The 16,541-nt window shown below is 46.5% G+C and overlaps 1 protein-coding gene across 2 annotated transcripts; it reads right to left on the reverse strand.

Annotated features, from left to right (window-relative positions):
- Window positions 1–1,073: 1,073 nt before the first annotated feature.
- LOC138783800 (cAMP-responsive element modulator-like) lies at window positions 1,074–10,535 on the reverse strand. Of its 2 annotated transcripts, none has more exons than XM_069958940.1 (3): window positions 10,446–10,535; window positions 6,639–6,795; window positions 1,074–2,650 (listed from the first exon to the last, which is right to left on the reverse strand). In XM_069958940.1, the coding sequence occupies exons 1-3, from the start codon at window positions 10,468–10,470 to the stop codon at window positions 2,506–2,508; spliced, it is 327 nt and encodes a 108-aa protein (XP_069815041.1). In that variant the 5' UTR covers window positions 10,471–10,535; the 3' UTR covers window positions 1,074–2,505. The 2 variants fall into 2 exon arrangements, with proteins under 2 accessions (XP_069815041.1, XP_069815040.1); XM_069958939.1 differs by lacking the exon at window positions 10,446–10,535 and adding an exon at window positions 9,941–10,105.
- Between the last annotated feature and the right edge of the window lie 6,006 nt (window positions 10,536–16,541).

The raw sequence follows: 16,541 nt of genomic DNA on the forward strand, positions 1-16,541 counted from the left end.
AGCACGTGCTGTATGCTAATTACATGAAATGAGTCCAATGACCATAGAGAATGACTGGAGCTGTCATTGTCTATGAGCGTCGGACTCATCTCTGGAGCACGCGCACACGGCTGCCTGCGGCGATATATATCTGTCCCGGGACCGGGTCCAGGAGCGGGACCTGCACCGGAATGCTGGGTGACAGGTTCCCTTTAAATATATATATATATATATATATATATATATATATATATATATATATATATATATATATACATACACAGTGGTACCTTGGTTTAGAAGCGTTGTGGTTTAAGAGCTCACAGTTTTTCAAAATTGTGACTTGGTTTAAGAGCATTGCTTTGGTTTAAGAGCTGGTTGGGAGTGCAAGTGGAGGAGGGGCATGGTCTGCATAGCGGGGTCTACAGCCCTGTACTCTGACCCAAGAAGTCTCCCTCACCTTCCAAATCATAGCAGATCCACTTCAGGCTGGGGCTTGCATCAGAGGACAGGACTGTGGAGGTAATCTCTGCATAGCTGTAATCCCTCTCTCCCCGGACAGAGAGTGCTGCTATACTGTGCCCATATCTGCCCTGCTCATTCCTTCCTGCTCCCTGCAGTCTCTGTCAGCCCTGGTGTTTTCCATCTTCTCCATTACTGTACAGTAACTTATAATATCACATATTCTGCTGTTTCTGAATGTTTGTTTCATTAGTTTTACATGTTATTCAGAATAATAAATCATTATTTTGGGGTGTGGAACCAATTGTCTGCATTTCTATGAATTCTTATGGGAAAATTTGCTTTGGTTTAAGAGTGAATTTGGATTACAAGCACAGTCCCGGAACGAATTATGCTCGTAATCCAAGGCACCACTGTATATATATTATAATATATTATAGCGAACCTCAAGCAGGCTCAAGTTCATCCCAACCCTATCGTGCTGTATTTGATTACCGGTGGCTGAAGAAGTTGGATGCACCTTAAAGCGAAATATTGTCTGCAAACTTTGATTTTTTTTTTTTTGCTTATTGCTCACATGTAATCCAATAATTCATCTTTTTTCCCCCCCACAATAAACATCTCTGAATGCATTTTTTTCCATGTGCTACAAATATTTTGTTTTAATACATTAGAATATGAAAAGCATTATGGGTAGTGTCACATAAAAAAAGTTATAAAACAGAAAGAGACATGGAAATTATTTTAAAACAAAACCAAATACATCTGAGGAAATGGTTGGAAGTAAAAATAAACCACTGGTAGTTATAACAAGAATACAATATCTGGTTCATGAAAGCCATCTGGTTAGCTACACGGATTTCTGCCCGGCTACGGACCAGCATACATAAAAGCAGTCACCTTATTACACATAGTTCCTGAGGTACATCGTGGGTTGTGGAGTCAAGAAATTACTTTAAAAATTGGTTAAAATAAGCAAAAATATATATTAAACTGTACGTGTCACCATTCACGGTACAACAAATGAGTGAAAAAGGCTATCCGTCTGTAGAATATTATATACATAGAGTTTTACTCTTTTTTTTTTTAACGTTGATTTTCCTATTTACTATAAAAGATATATACCATAGGCCAATTTGTGAGAAACTAGAGCTATATATTTTAGGAATGTCGAAGCTTTAAACGACAACTCCGGCCAAAATGTATTTTTTAATGTTATTACATAAGCAAAGTTGGACAAATTTCTAATGTACACTAATTATGGGATAGGCAGACATAGTGCTATTTACCTTAATTTTGTAGATCAGACAGGCTTAAATTTTTCTTTAAAAAAAAAAAATGTGATGTCACGACCCGGTCTATACCTGAAAGGTCCAGCAGGGAGCGCAGTATATGTAGAAATTACAAGTAAAAGATGATGTTATAATTTTTTTTAATGTAATTTAATTTCTACATATACTGCGCCCCCTGCTGGGCCCTTTAGGTATAGACTGAGTCGTGACATCACATTAGGAATTTGTCTAACTTTGCTTATGTAATAACATATTAAAAAATACATTTTGCCCGGAGTTGTCCTTTAAGGCAGGGATGGGAAATCTGCCACCATCCAGCTGTTGCAAAACTACAATACCCATCATAACATGATGGGTATGGTAGTTTTCCAACCGCAGGTTCCCTATCCCTGCTTTATGAGGTTGTTTTATTTGCACACATTTTTTCTAGAAGCTTCTAGCTCCTTCAGCAGCTGCCCATTTTGGCATTGCGGCTCCCTAGGCATTCATAGTACTCTTTTTCTCCTGAGTTGACGCACCTTCGCTGCTGACCTGCAAGCGGTGAAAGGCAAAAAAAATACCAAAGAACATGGTGCATGCAAATTATTATATAAAATACAATATATTACAAAGAAATAAAATTATTCTGATTTTCATTTACACTCCTGATTTGTGGATCGGTACTTTTTTCTTTCCCCCCGCCCCCCCAGATCCATCACAGTCCAACTCGGGAGTCCAAAATGCAACCGTTTAGGCTAATGGCATAACCAAAGTCCAAAGCCAAAAAAAAAAGTTATTCTCCTTTATGGCAATATAGATCTTTGAGGGCCTTGAGTTCCTCGATCAGAGTCTTGTTTTGGTTCTCAAGTACAGCCACGCGATTTTCAAGACATTTCACATATTCTTTCTTCTTTTTACGACACTCCCGTGCGGCTTCCCTGGAGCCAAAATAAAATATGGTATGTAAATATGGCAGCAACCACAAAATAAGCAGCCCCTAACTTACAGAGCCTAAGAATTCAATCCATAGTTATTATCTATTCAGTCTCCTTCCTCCAGTTCTGAGCTGCTGCTTTCTGCAGAAAAGAAAAAATTGTGTGATCTTTTCTTTCCGTCTCCCACTCCTCCTATCTGAGACGGTTGATGTAAACAAGTCCCTATCTGCAACTTTGTAATGTAGGGAGGGATAATCACAGTGAGTTCATCGGCAAAGTGATCTCACATTAACCCTCCCAGCATTACAAAGAAGGTACTGAGTTGCAGATACAGCCTGCCAGGGACTTGTTTAAATCAGCTGTCTGACAAGGGAGGGGGAGACAGAGAGAAAAGCTTACATACACTTTTTTGTGTCTTCAGCAGAAAGCAGCAGCTCAGAACTGGGATAAGGAGACTGAATAAATTAGTTACAAGGAATGAGTTGTTAGGTTCATAATTGACAGGAACATATGAAAAGTTATGTTTGAGTGGAATACCCCTTTATTCTGACATTTTACATAATTTAATGTTTTGCTGGAGCCTTTGAAAAATAAAAAAAATTATACTTACCTACTCCAGATCCCCTGCAGCTCCTATTAAGTTTCTTCCAATCCCCCATCTTCTTCCTGCTTCTGAGATTGAGACCTGCCTGCTCAGCCAATTGTAGGCCAAAGCAGTGTCCTGTCACAGCCACTGATTGGCTGAGAAGGCAGGTCCTGCACCAAATGCTCTTGGAAGCAGGTAGTGACAAAAGCACCAAAACGAGAGCTGCAGAGGACCAGGGGTAGGCAAGTACAAGTACTTATTTTTCTATTTTTCAAAGGCCCCAGAAATATATATTTTTTATTTAAACACAGTAATATTCCTTTATTAATACAGTAAAGAGTCAAAGATGGGTGAAGAGCACAAGTCATGAGAGAACAGCATGATATAAGTACTTGTGAGTTTATTACTGCAGAAGCAGGGAGACAAAGACTGTCTTAGTGTATAGACAAATAAAAAAAAAAAAGAAAGAAAGAAATCACAGCCATGAGGATACAATTTAGATACACAGGCCAGAAATACACAAACAGCCATATAACACAGTGCTAAACAAACTTCATGCAAAAATGGGAGACAAAATGATCCCATAAGCTGATGTCCCTAGGTCTGCCCCTTCTCCGGTGCTGAGAGTGGCAGCGGGTCCCTGGCTATCACTGCTAACTGGGTCCTGCCACGGATGAAACAGGCGCAGCTCCTGCGCCTGTGTCATCCTGGATCGTACATTAATGTCGCTGCAGCAACATTAATTTACTGTGGAGCGGCGGGAGGAGGTTAAACAAGAGATAGCTGATAAAAAAAAGGATATCAATCTCTTAGATGGATGCTTTTTGAAGTTACAAAATCATACTTTCCTTCCAAACTTAAGTCATGGAGGTTATGGTGAGCAGCTGTAGCATACAGGCCTCCCTCCTTGACTGCATGATTTATGTTGATTGAGGGATTAGCGTCGACCATGCAGGGCAGGGAGGAGACACGCATGCTGCAGCTCAGCAATACCTCAATGACTCTAGAGGTGCTGACTAGTGGAAGTGTTGTGGGCAAGCTCTGTGACCTGTGCAGAGATCAGCGAGCAGAGGGAGAAGAGGGAAGCTATGACCAGCACCTATTGTGGATATCTTTATGGACACATCCTGATATTCACAAAAGCACAATATAGGCATGTCCAGAAACAAGTCATAGTACCATCTGTATGCTGTGTAACTTCAAGCAGGCAGCAATATAAATTAGGAGGAGATGGAGGATGAAGTGGTATATTTGGAATATATATTGGCAGGAACTTTGCTAGCTGTATACAGCATAGTTGGTGTGATGATGATCAGCTGAGCATTGTGCCTGTTCATTTCTGAACAGCGCCATAGCATCTGCCACCCGCTCAACACAACTAGCTGTATTAAAGGGAATCTGTCAGCTGTTATACACTTTCCAAACTGCTGACACTATTACATAGCTATTAGGTAAAGGAGACACTTCGTACCTTTCATTTATCTGTCTGTGCTTCCATGATGTAGAAAAATATTTTCACAAGAAGTCAAAGAGGCTTTTCCAAGCTCCTGAATAGCTGTAACGCCTCCTCTCTCCCCTTCCCTGCTCGACTGACACCTGGAAGCTGAGTCTCAAGCAGGTTCAGGTATGGGAGGAGGGGGAGTGAGGAGGTGATTCTATAGAATAAGGGCCCTATTCCACCGGGCGATTATCATTTGCATAATCGTTAACGATAAACGATCCAAACGACCGCAATTACGAAAGACCTGAAATCGTTTGCTCATTTACATGGAAAGATGATCGTTACTACTGCGAACGACTTCTTATTCAATGTGAATGAGTAACGATAAAAATAGGTCCAGGTCTTATTAAACGATCAACGATTTCTCTTTCAGTCGTTGGTCGTTAACTGCTATTCAAACGAATGATTATTGTTTAGATTCGAACGATTTAACCAGTAGTGGATTATAATAGGGGCGTTTTGGGCGGCAGCCCGGGGCCCTGAGCTCCTGGGGGGCCCATGGCCACCCAAAAAGACTTATACTTTCAATGGTGTACTGTCTCCTGGCTACACTTCTGCCATGATTTGCAAAAAATCACTTTTTTTATGGCAATTTTGCACAAATCAGGACATCATGACATTATCTGCCCTGTACTATGAACGCCAGGCTAGTGCTGCCATAGTTACAGTGGGGTGGGGGGGGGGCCCAGGCTTGGTTAACAGCCCGGGGCCTATAGTAAAGTTAATCCGCCCCTGGATTTAACGATAATCTGAACGATAATCGTCCAGCGGAATAGGGCACTAAAGGTGCCTTCACGCGTAAGGGATACGCTGCGGATCCCTGCCCTGTACACTATGGGCAGACAAACTCGCAGCGGGATGGATATCCCGCTGTATGTCCGCAGCCCGCCCCGTTAACCCCCCCGCCGGAGCATATACATCACCTTCTGCACGCTCCGGCTTGCTTCTATGGCTCCCGGCACGTCCCGCTTGGCCAATCAGTGGGCTGTCCCACCACAGCACACTGATTGGCTGAGCGGGATGTGAAGACGGGGTAACGCGGTAAGCTGTGGACATACTTGCAGTGAGATGTCCATCCCGCTGCGAGTTTGTCTGCCCATAGAGTGTACAGGGCAGGGATTCGCTGCGGATCCGTTACGTGTGAAGGCACCCTAAAACATTTTTTTCTACATTATGGAAACACAGAGAGATATATAAAAATACCATGTGTCTCCTTGTCCTAACAGCCATCTAACAGTGTCAGCAGTTTGGAACGTGAATTGTAGCTGACAGATTCCCTTTAACTCCAAGATGGCTTATGACAGCACTGCTTGGTTTTCAGGTTGCCCTGACCAGCTCAGGCCGAGCACTGGTAACTTTGGAGGCATGTAGAGTTCTATCATGCTGCTTAAAGGGGTTATCCAGCGCTACAAAAACATGGCCACTTTCTTCCAGAGACAGCCCCTCTCTTGTCTCAAGTTTGGGATGGAGTTTTGTTATGCTGCGTTTACACGTAACGATTATCGTGCGAATTTGCGCGATAACGGTCGAATTGGAACGATAATCGTACGTGTAAACGCAGCGAACGATCGAACGACGCACGATAAATCGTACATCGTGATCTTTCATCAGGTCAGCAAATCGTCGTTCATCGTACGCAAAAAATTCGCAAATCGTTCCGTGTGAACAGTCGTTCGCCGATTTAACTAATGTGTAAGATAGGATTAAACGATCGCAAAACGATCGCAGTGCGAATTTTCGTACGATATATCGTACCGTCTAAACGCTGTTCGTTATAAAAAAAAAAAAAATCGTAAATCCGACATCGCAAATCGTACGATCGGGCCAATAATCGTTACGTGTAAACGCAGCATTACTCAGTTCCATTGAAGTGAATGGAGCTTAATTGCAAACCATGCCCTTACCTGTTTTTCATTAGTCGCATCTCCCTTTTCCTTGTTGCCTCTTCTGCCAATTGTTCAGGAATATGTATGTTGGTGGATGAAGCTGCGATCACTATTCCCTGAGGCAATCCAGTGCCCGGTGTGTGTATCTGGTGTGCTGGCATCTCTCCTGTGGCAGCTGCAAAATAAAGACGTTATACTTAGTTTCATCATATGGATGTAGTATCTGTAGTGTGAAGCTGCCCCCTGCTGTTCTCTATAGATATATACCTAGCATCAGGGGTAGGGAACCTTGGCTCGCCAGCTGTTGCAAAACTACAACTCCCATCATGCCTGGGCAGCCTTCGGCTGTCCAGGCTTGATGGGAGTTGTAGTTTTGCAACAGCTGGAGAGCCTAGGTTCCCTAGCCCTGAAGCTGGATCTTTGCATCTCATATCAGTAAGTACTTGAAGCCCATTACGTCCCAGCCATATTACACAACCCCTACCTGATTATGTCATATCCAATGACTAACACAATGCAGCATATACAACGCTGACTCATCTGAATCAGCAGCAAACAAGGTGACGTCATCCCTCAGCAATCACACAATCCTCTGACATCATATTTAGGCAATGCAGATTCCTGTTCAATGACAGCAAGCGGAGATCTTGGAAATTGTTAGGAACCACTATTATTTGCCAAGACAGTAACATAGGCTGAGAGACTATGTGGGGTCACACTGTCCTGGCAAGAGGAATGGCCAATGCTGAGCCATAAGAAGAGATGATCCAGAGCTGTTACTTTATAGTCCCTACAGACCGATCAGCAGATCCCACCCATATCTAGCTGTGGGGGAGAATAGATTCAGCAGGACACTGAAAACTACAATTCCCATGATGCCTCAGAGGCCTGTGGAGATGACATGTGCAGCCAAAGCAATCAGCAAATTGGTCAGCACAGTGAGCGTGTGAGGCAACTGTGTATAGCATAGTATATACTGTACATATAGTATATACACTAAGGGGGAGATTTATCAAACATGGTGTAAAGTGACACTGGCTCAGTCGCCCCTAGCAACCAATCAGATTCCACCTTTCATTCCTCACAGACTCTTTGGAAAATGAAAGGTGGAATCTGATTGGTTGCTAGGGGCAACTGAGCCAGTATCACTTTACACCATGTTTGATAAATCTCCCTCATAATGTATATACACACCTAATACAATAAATACACATACAACTGTATACACACAGTATATAGATACACAAACATCATACATATACGGTGTGTGTATATATATATATATACACACACATATACACATACACACACACACATAACACAGTGTATAGATATGTACACACACATACATAATACTTTACATGGATGCACATACAAGTATATATACACACACAAAACAGCATATACATACACATTGGTTATAGCCAAACACATCAACTGTTACATGTATATACATACTGTACACTCATACATAAAATATACTGTATATAGATACACCTACATACTCCTATTTCTATATACATTGTGCTCACAAATATTCACTTTATACACACACACACCATAAATACACACTGTCCACAACAAGTACAGTATATAGATGCACACACACACGTACAGTATATAGACGGGCGCGCACGCACACGTACAGTATATAGACGGGCGCACACGTACAGTATATAGACGGGCGCGCGCGCACACGTACAGTATATAGACGGGCGCGCGCGCGCACACACACACACGTACAGTATATAGACGGGCGCGCGCGCACACGTACAGTATATAGACGGGCGCGCGCACACACACACACACACGTACAGTATATAGACGGGCGCGCATGCACACACGTACAGTATATAGACGGGCGCGCACACACACATACAGTATATAGATGGTCGCGCACACACGTACAGTATATAGATGGTCGCGCACACACGTACAGTATATAGATGGTCGCGCACACACGTACAGTATATAGATGGTCGCACACACACGTACAGTATATAGATGGTCGCACACACACGTACAGTATATAGATGGTCGCACACACACGTACAGTATATAGATGGGGGGCGCACACACATACAGTATATAGATGGGGGGCGCACACACATACATACAGTATATAGATGGGCGCACACACACACGTACAGTATATAGATGGGCGCACACACACACGTACAGTATATAGATGGGGGGGCGCACACACACACGTACAGTATATAGATGGGGGGGCGCACACACACACACACATACATACAGTATATAGATGGGCACACATACACACACAAGTTTATAGATGGGCGCACACACACGTACAGTATATAGATGGTCGCACACACACGTACAGTATATAGATGGTCGCACACACACGTACAGTATATAGATGGGGGGCGCACACACATACATACAGTATATAGATGGGCGCACACACACGTACAGTATATAGATGGGCGGACACACACACGTACAGTATATAGATGGGCGCACACCACACGTACAGTATATAGATGGGGGGGCGCACACACACACGTACAGTATATAGATGGGGGGGCGCACACACACACACACATACATACAGTATATAGATGGGCACACATACACACACAAGTTTATAGATGGGCGCACACACACACATACAGCATATAGATGTCAACAGTCAAGAGTCTCAGGCCAGTAAAGTCAGTCAAGCGGCAGTCTTCCCGGTCCGGTGAGGAAGCAGTCTCTCCGGTCAGGACAGTCAGTCAGGCAGCAGTCTCCCCGGTCTCCGGTCCGGTCAGGAAGCAGTCTCCCCGGTCTCCGGTCAGGCAGCAGTCTCCCCGGTCTCCGGTCAGGAAGCAGTCTCCCCGGTCTCCGGTCAGGAAGCAGTCTCCCCGGTCCGATCAGGCAGCAGTCTCCCCGGTCTCCGGTCCGATCAGGCAGCAGTCTCCCCGGTCTCCGGTCCGATCAGGCAGCAGTCTCCCCGGTTCGATCAGGCAGCAGTCTCCCCGGTCTCCGGTCCGATCAGGCAGCAGTCTCCCCGGTCTCCGGTCCGATCAGGCAGCAGTCTCCCCGGTCTCCGGTCCGATCAGGCAGCAGTCTCCCCGGTCTCCGGTCCGGCACGCAGCAGTCTCCCCGGTCCCCGGTCTCCGGTCCGGCACGTAGCAGTCTCCCGGTCTCCGGTCCGGCACGTAGCAGTCTCCCGGTCTCCGGTCCGGCACGTAGCAGTCTCCCGGTCTCCGGTCCGGCACGTAGCAGTCTCCCGGTCTCCGGTCCGGCACGCAGCAGTCTCCCCGGTCTCCGGTCAGGAAGCAGTCTCTCCGGTCAGTGGCCCGGTGACTCACCCCACATGTTTCCCGGTGTGTCGGTGCAGTCTAGCAGCAGCAGTGTAGAGTGTGTGTCGGTGCGGGCTGGGAGCAGCATGATGATGATGATGGTGGTGAGGCTGTGCTGCTGACGTCAATGTGCATCTTGTTTGGAGTGTAACATTTCCATTTCCCCGGCTGTAACCAGATTCCAGGAAATCACATGACGTCTGCAGCGACGTCAGAGGGGGCGGGGCAGAACGGCAGATGACAGCCGGACCTCTACCCCCAGTGCTGCCCCGACCAGGGAGCCCCGCACAGCTCGTCCAGCGCCCCCGGCCTCCGGGGAGACCTCCGGGCCTGCTGGGAGCAGTAGTGCTCAGGGGCCATAGGTCACATCAAGGTGACCTCTTGTTTACTCTGCGCCCCGGTGACGTGGAGATCAGTGACTGTGGGTAAATCCGTGGGAGTGCTCAGGAGAACTGCTGGGAGTAGTAGTGCCCGGCTTCCGTACTTCTATAAATCCCATAGAGATGGCTCTTACCGTAGTCGTCTCTGGTGACTGCCATGTCCCCGCTGTGCTGCTCTGTCTGGACTACAAGTGCTGACACCGCCTATTAATGTGTGCGGATGCTGACATCATCGTGACGTCATTGCCCTGTGCGCTCATGCCTCGGAATAACAAGCAGCAGGGGGGGGCTGGGCCCGGCTAATCCTGCCTGATGTGTATTACCAGCAGCTCTTATAGGGGGCACATACAGTACTGGTGGGGGGGTGACTCATCGCAGTGACGTCATAGCCCAGACAGATGTTCCCAGAAGCCACAGCTGCCTCCACAACAGTATATAGGAGAGGCGACGGACAAGTATACAGGTTATATAGGTGCCTCCCTATCCCAAGTATACAGGTTATATAGGTGCCCCCACCACAAGTATAGAGGTTATATAGGTGCCCCCCACCCTAAGTATACAGGTTATATAGGTGCCCCCCACCCCAAGTATAAAGGTTATATAGGTGCCCCCCATTCCAAGTATAAAGGTTATATAGGTGCCCCCACCACAAGTATACAGGTTATATAGGTGCCCCCCACCCTAAGTATACAGGTTATATAGGTGCCCCCCACCCTAAGTATACAGGTTATATAGGTGCCCCCCCACCCTAAGTATACAGGTTATATAGGTGCCCCCCACCCTAAGTATACAGGTTATATAGGTGCCCCCCACCCTAAGTATACAGGTTATATAGGTGCCCCCCACCCTAAGTATACAGGTTATATAGGTGCCCCCCACCCTAAGTATACAGGTTATATAGGGGAGGCACCTAACAAGTATACAGGCTGAATAGGGGGACCCACAGCAAGTATATAGGAAATATAGGTGCCTCCCCACCCCAAGTAAATAGAAGGACTCACAAGTATATAGGGGGGCATCTAATAAGTAAACAGGCTAAATAGGGGGGCCAAAACAAGTATACAGGTCATATAGGTGCCCCCCAAGTATATAGGTTATATAGGGGGACCCAAAACAAGTATAAACATTACATAGGAGAGGCATCTAACAAGTATACAGGTTATATAGTGGGACCTACAGCAAGTATACAGGTCATATATGTGCCCCACCCCAAGTATATAGGTGCCCCCCACCCCAAATATACAGGTTAAATAGGGGAGGCACCTAGCAAGTATACAGGCTGAATAGGGGGACCCATAGCGAGTATATAGGTCCCCCCAACCCCAGATATACAGTTTATATAAGGGGACCCACAGCAAGTATACAGGTCATGTAGGTGCCCCCAGGGGAAGCACCTAACAACAGGGCCGTATTTACCATTAGGCACCCGTGGTCCGGTGCCTAGGGCAGCACCTTGCAGGGGGGCAGCACCAGGGAGCAGGGGGACAGAAAAAACATTTTTTTTTGTTTTTATTTTTTTGTTTCCCTCCTCCCGTTCAGACTTGCCAGTAAATCTGGTGTCTTTTCCAGGGGGTGGGGGGTATGGTGGTATTGGTCAGGTCTGGTATCGCCAATAGGTGCGTGAAGATGGGGTGTCTTCAGGCTTAGTGCCTAGGGCAGCAGCAGCTGTTAATACAGCCCTGCCTAACAAGTATACAGGCTGAATAGGGGGGCCCACAACAAGTATACAGATTGTATAGGGAGAATCCACAAGTATACAGATTATATAGGGAGAATCCATAAGGATACATGCCATGAGGCGGAATGAGCATTCCGCCTCAGGCGGCAGATTTTGTGGTCCTGCAGGGGGCGACATAATATTACCCCGCTGTCATTTTTGTTAAGTTTCACTTAACAAAAATGACAGCAGCCGTGCAGCCGCTCACCTGTCCACAGCCGGCCCGCCGCCCGCGCTCACTGCTGTCCGCACGTCCTGATGGGCTCCTGCGACGTCACTCAGCAGCACTCCTGGGTTACTTGGCTGTGGTGAGTGTCCGGAGTCGTCGGTGTTCGCGCTGCGGCGATCGCGTCTCCGTGGGGGGTTCGGGGCTTGCTGCGGGTGGGCGCGTGGGTTCGGGGCTTGCTGCGGGTGGGCGCGTGGGTTCGGGGCTTGCTGCGGGTGGGCGCGGGGGTTCGGGGCTTGCTGCGGTTGGGCGCGTGGGTTCGGGGCTTGCTGCGGGTGGGCGCGGGGGTTCGGGGCTTGCTGCGGGTGGGTTCGAGGCTTGCTGCGGGTGGGCGCGGGGATTCGGGGCTGATGCAGGTGGGCGCGGGGTTTGAGGCTTGCTGCGGGTGGGCGCAGGGGTTTGAGGCTTGCTGCGGGTGGGCGGGGGGTGTTCGGGCGCTAGTGAGGCGGCAGAGACCGCAGAATCGGCCCTGGGGGGAACCCCTCTTCTGATAAGTTCACATGGCCTACCGGGTATTACTTAAAGAAGTCTGGCAATTTTTTTTTATTAAAGTATTGTGTTACCCCTCAAATTTATACAAATCACCAATATAGACTTATTACAGGAAATGCTTATAAAGTGCTGTTTTCCCTGCACTTACTAATGCATCAAGGCTTCACTTCCTGGATAACATGGTGATGTCACTTCCTGGATAACATGGTGATGTCACTTCCTGCATAACATGGTGATGTCATTTCCTGGATAACATGGTGATGTCACTTCCTGGATAACATGGTGATGTCACTTCCTGGATAACATGGTGATGTCACACCCTGACTCCCAGAGCTGTGCGGGCTGTGGCTGCTGGAGAGGATGATGGCAGGGGGACACTGAGGGACAAAGGGCACTGGAGGGACACTGAGCATCCCCCTGCCATCATCCTCTCCAGCAGCCACAGCCCGCCGAGCTCTGGGAGTCGGGTCGTGACATCACCATGTTATCCAGGAAGTGACATCACCATGTTATCCAGGAAGGGACATCACCATGTTATCCAGGAAGTGACATCACTATGTTATCCAGGAAGTGACATCACCATATTATCTAGGAAGTGACATCACCATGTTATCCAGGAAGTGACATCACATGTTGATAATTGGTATTACTTTTTTGGGGGGGGGGGGGGCAATACGATACTTTAATAAAAAATTTTTGCTGGACTTCTCTATTGAACCCAAAAAACTATACTGCCCTAATTGTGATAGAGGAAGCTAAAATAAAATCCAAGAAATAGGCAAAACTGATGCCAATGAACCGAGCCAAAGGGTTTTACACTGCTGTATAACTAAACAGTAACTTAAAAGAGAGAAAGGAAAAGATTAAGAAAAAAAGAGAAGTGAGATAAGGGAGATGGGTGACCTGTCAGCGTAGTCTGTAGGGGAAGAGAGAAGGAGAAGAGGAAGAATCATACAGTAGAGGCTGCGGGTCTGTATGGGGATACCCCAAAAGAATGGAAATCTGACAAGGAGGTAAATGTCTCCCAGCAGCTCCAAACCCGTGCGTTAGCAACCTTGGTGAAGTGCGATTCCGCCTTGTTCCTCCATTCCAGAAATGTGTAACACCTCCTTTAGCCACTCAGGGGAAATGCTTTTTTTATTTTAAATTAACTGGTTTCAGAAAGTTATATAGATTTGTAAATTACTTCTATTTAAAAATCTCAAGTATTTCAGTACTTATCAGCTGCTGTATGCCCTGCAGGAAGTGGCGTATTCTTTCCAGTCTGACACAGTGCTCTCTGCTGCCACCTCTCATGTCAGGAACTGTCCAGAGCAGTAGAGGTTTTTATGGGGATTTGCTACTGGTCTGGACAGTGCTTGTTAGGGACAGAGAAGTCAGCAGAGAGCACTGTGTCAGACTGAAAAGAATACACCACTTCCTGCAGGGCATACAGCAGCTGATAAGTAATGAAAGACTGGAGATTTTTTTAAATAGAAAATAGAGGTAAATTACAAATCTACAACTTTCTGAAACCAATTGATTTGAAAGAAAAATATTTTCACCAGAGTACCCTTTTAATCAAGTAAATTGTGACATCCACAGTGGGTGTTAGGCATGCTGCTGTGACATTACAAGCGTGCTTTCTTCTAGTAAGCTACCGTGACATAAGAAAAGCAGCTGTGACATCATCAGTGAGTTTTAAAGGGGCACACTAGCATGACATCACAAATTATTACAATCAGATGAGCTACAATTGGGTTTTAGACAAGTAAGTTGCTATGACATCACTTGTGTGTTTTAGTCATGTGAACTGCTCTGACACCTTCTTTCTTGTAGGCTGCTGTGACATCACAAGTGTGTTTGTGTCAGGTACACTGTGAAGTGACAGCTACTGTCAGTCTGTTATACTCAGGGGAGTACATACTATGGGGGAGATTTATCAAACATGGTGTAAAGTGACACTGGCTCAACCAATCAGATTTCACCTTTCATTCCTCACATTTTTGAAAAATGAAAGGTGTAATCTGATTGGTTGCAGTTTTAGTTTAAAGGAGAAGTCAGGCAAAAAAATTTATTACAGAATTTAATTGCCCCCCAAAAGGTATACAAATGACTAATATACACAGGAAATGCTTATAAAGTGCTTTTTCATCCTCTCCAGCAGCCACAGCCCGCCCAGCTCTGGGAGTCGGGTCATGACATCACCATGTTATCCAGGAAGTGACATCACCATGTTATCCAGGAGGTGACATCACCATGTTATCCAGGAAGTGACATCACCATGTTATCCAGGAAGTGACATCACCATGTTATCCAGGAAGTGACATCACCATGTTATCCAGGACATCACCATGTTATCCAGGAAGTGACATCACCATGTTATCCAGGAGGTGAAGCCTTGGTGCAGTAGTAAGTGCAGGGATAAGAGCACGTTATAAGCATGTCCCATAATAAGTGTATATTGGGGATTTGTAAAACTTTTGGGCGGCAATATAATATTTTAATATATTTTTTTGCCAGACTTCTCTGGGGCGACTAGAAGAGCAAACAAGAGCTGTCAGCAGCCGTTTGCTCTTCGTTCCCTCCTCGCTGCTGTCGCCACTACTACACGCAAGCTGGTGAGTCCGGGGGGTGGGGTGGGGTGGAGGATCGTTGCCTTCTATTACACAGGACAATTATTGGCCGTGACAGCCGATAATCGTTTCGTGTAATAGGGCCTTTACACCATGTTTGATAAATCTCCCCCTCTACATGGCTGTTGGCTCTTGCTTTACATATGTCGGCTTCTGCTTTTATCCAGTTACAAGTGTTACTATGTTTCCTGCAATCCTATTATCTTCCGCTCATTACACAATTCACACACTACAAGTATCTGAGATCTGCTGAGTCACCAGGAGGCTTTTCCTGTCACCTGACACTTCTAAGCAACTTACAACTTTAAATAGTAATGGAAACTACTGGACCATAGACTATGAGGAGCAACACGTAGGTCAGGGTTCTGTGCTGGTTCAGGGCTAACATGAATAATGTTACTCCATGTCTGACAGCTGAGCATCTGACTTCAACCTTTACATTGCACTTCTGACAATAAGATCAAACTGGTAGAGCTGCCCGAAGAGGAAGCAGGAGTGGAACACTGAAAGAGGTTGTTCAGGGGAAAGTAACCTGTCCCCTATCCACAGGATAGGGGACAAGTAAGGGCCCTATTCCACAGCAACGATAATCGGCCGGATCGGCCCCATTTGGCCCGATTCGGCCGATTATCGTTCGGTGAAATAGAGAGAATGATCAGCCGATGATCGTGTCATCGGCTGATCGTTCATTTAGGGCCAGATCTAAAATCATCTTTCCCCCACCGCGCATCGCTACTGTTGAATAGCGGTGCGTGGCGGGCAGCAGCATACATTACCTGTCCAGGCTTCTTCTCCGCGCTGTCTTCATCCCCGGGTCCCGCGCGCTCTATCTTCAGAATGGCCGGTCAGCTGACGGAGCGCTCAGCCAATCACAGGCCAGGACCGCCCAGGAGTGTGGCCTGTCAGCTGACCGGCCATTCTGAAGATAGAGTGCGCGGGATCCGGGGATGAAGACAGCGCGAAGAAGAAGCCTGGACAGGTGATGTATGATGCTGCAAGGGCTGCAAGGACATCGGTAACGATGTCCCTGCAGCCCTCGCTCAACGATCATCGGGCTGTTTACATCGATGATCGGGCCCTCCTCGGCCTGTGGAATAGGGCCCTAAGAGTTGGCGGGAGGTCTGACCTCTGTATACGCCGCCTATCTCCATATCAGACCCCCGGCTTCTTTATTTTAAAT

Source organism: Dendropsophus ebraccatus, chromosome 2 (genome assembly GCF_027789765.1).
Source record: "Dendropsophus ebraccatus isolate aDenEbr1 chromosome 2, aDenEbr1.pat, whole genome shotgun sequence".
Taxonomy (NCBI): Eukaryota; Metazoa; Chordata; class Amphibia; order Anura; family Hylidae; genus Dendropsophus; species Dendropsophus ebraccatus.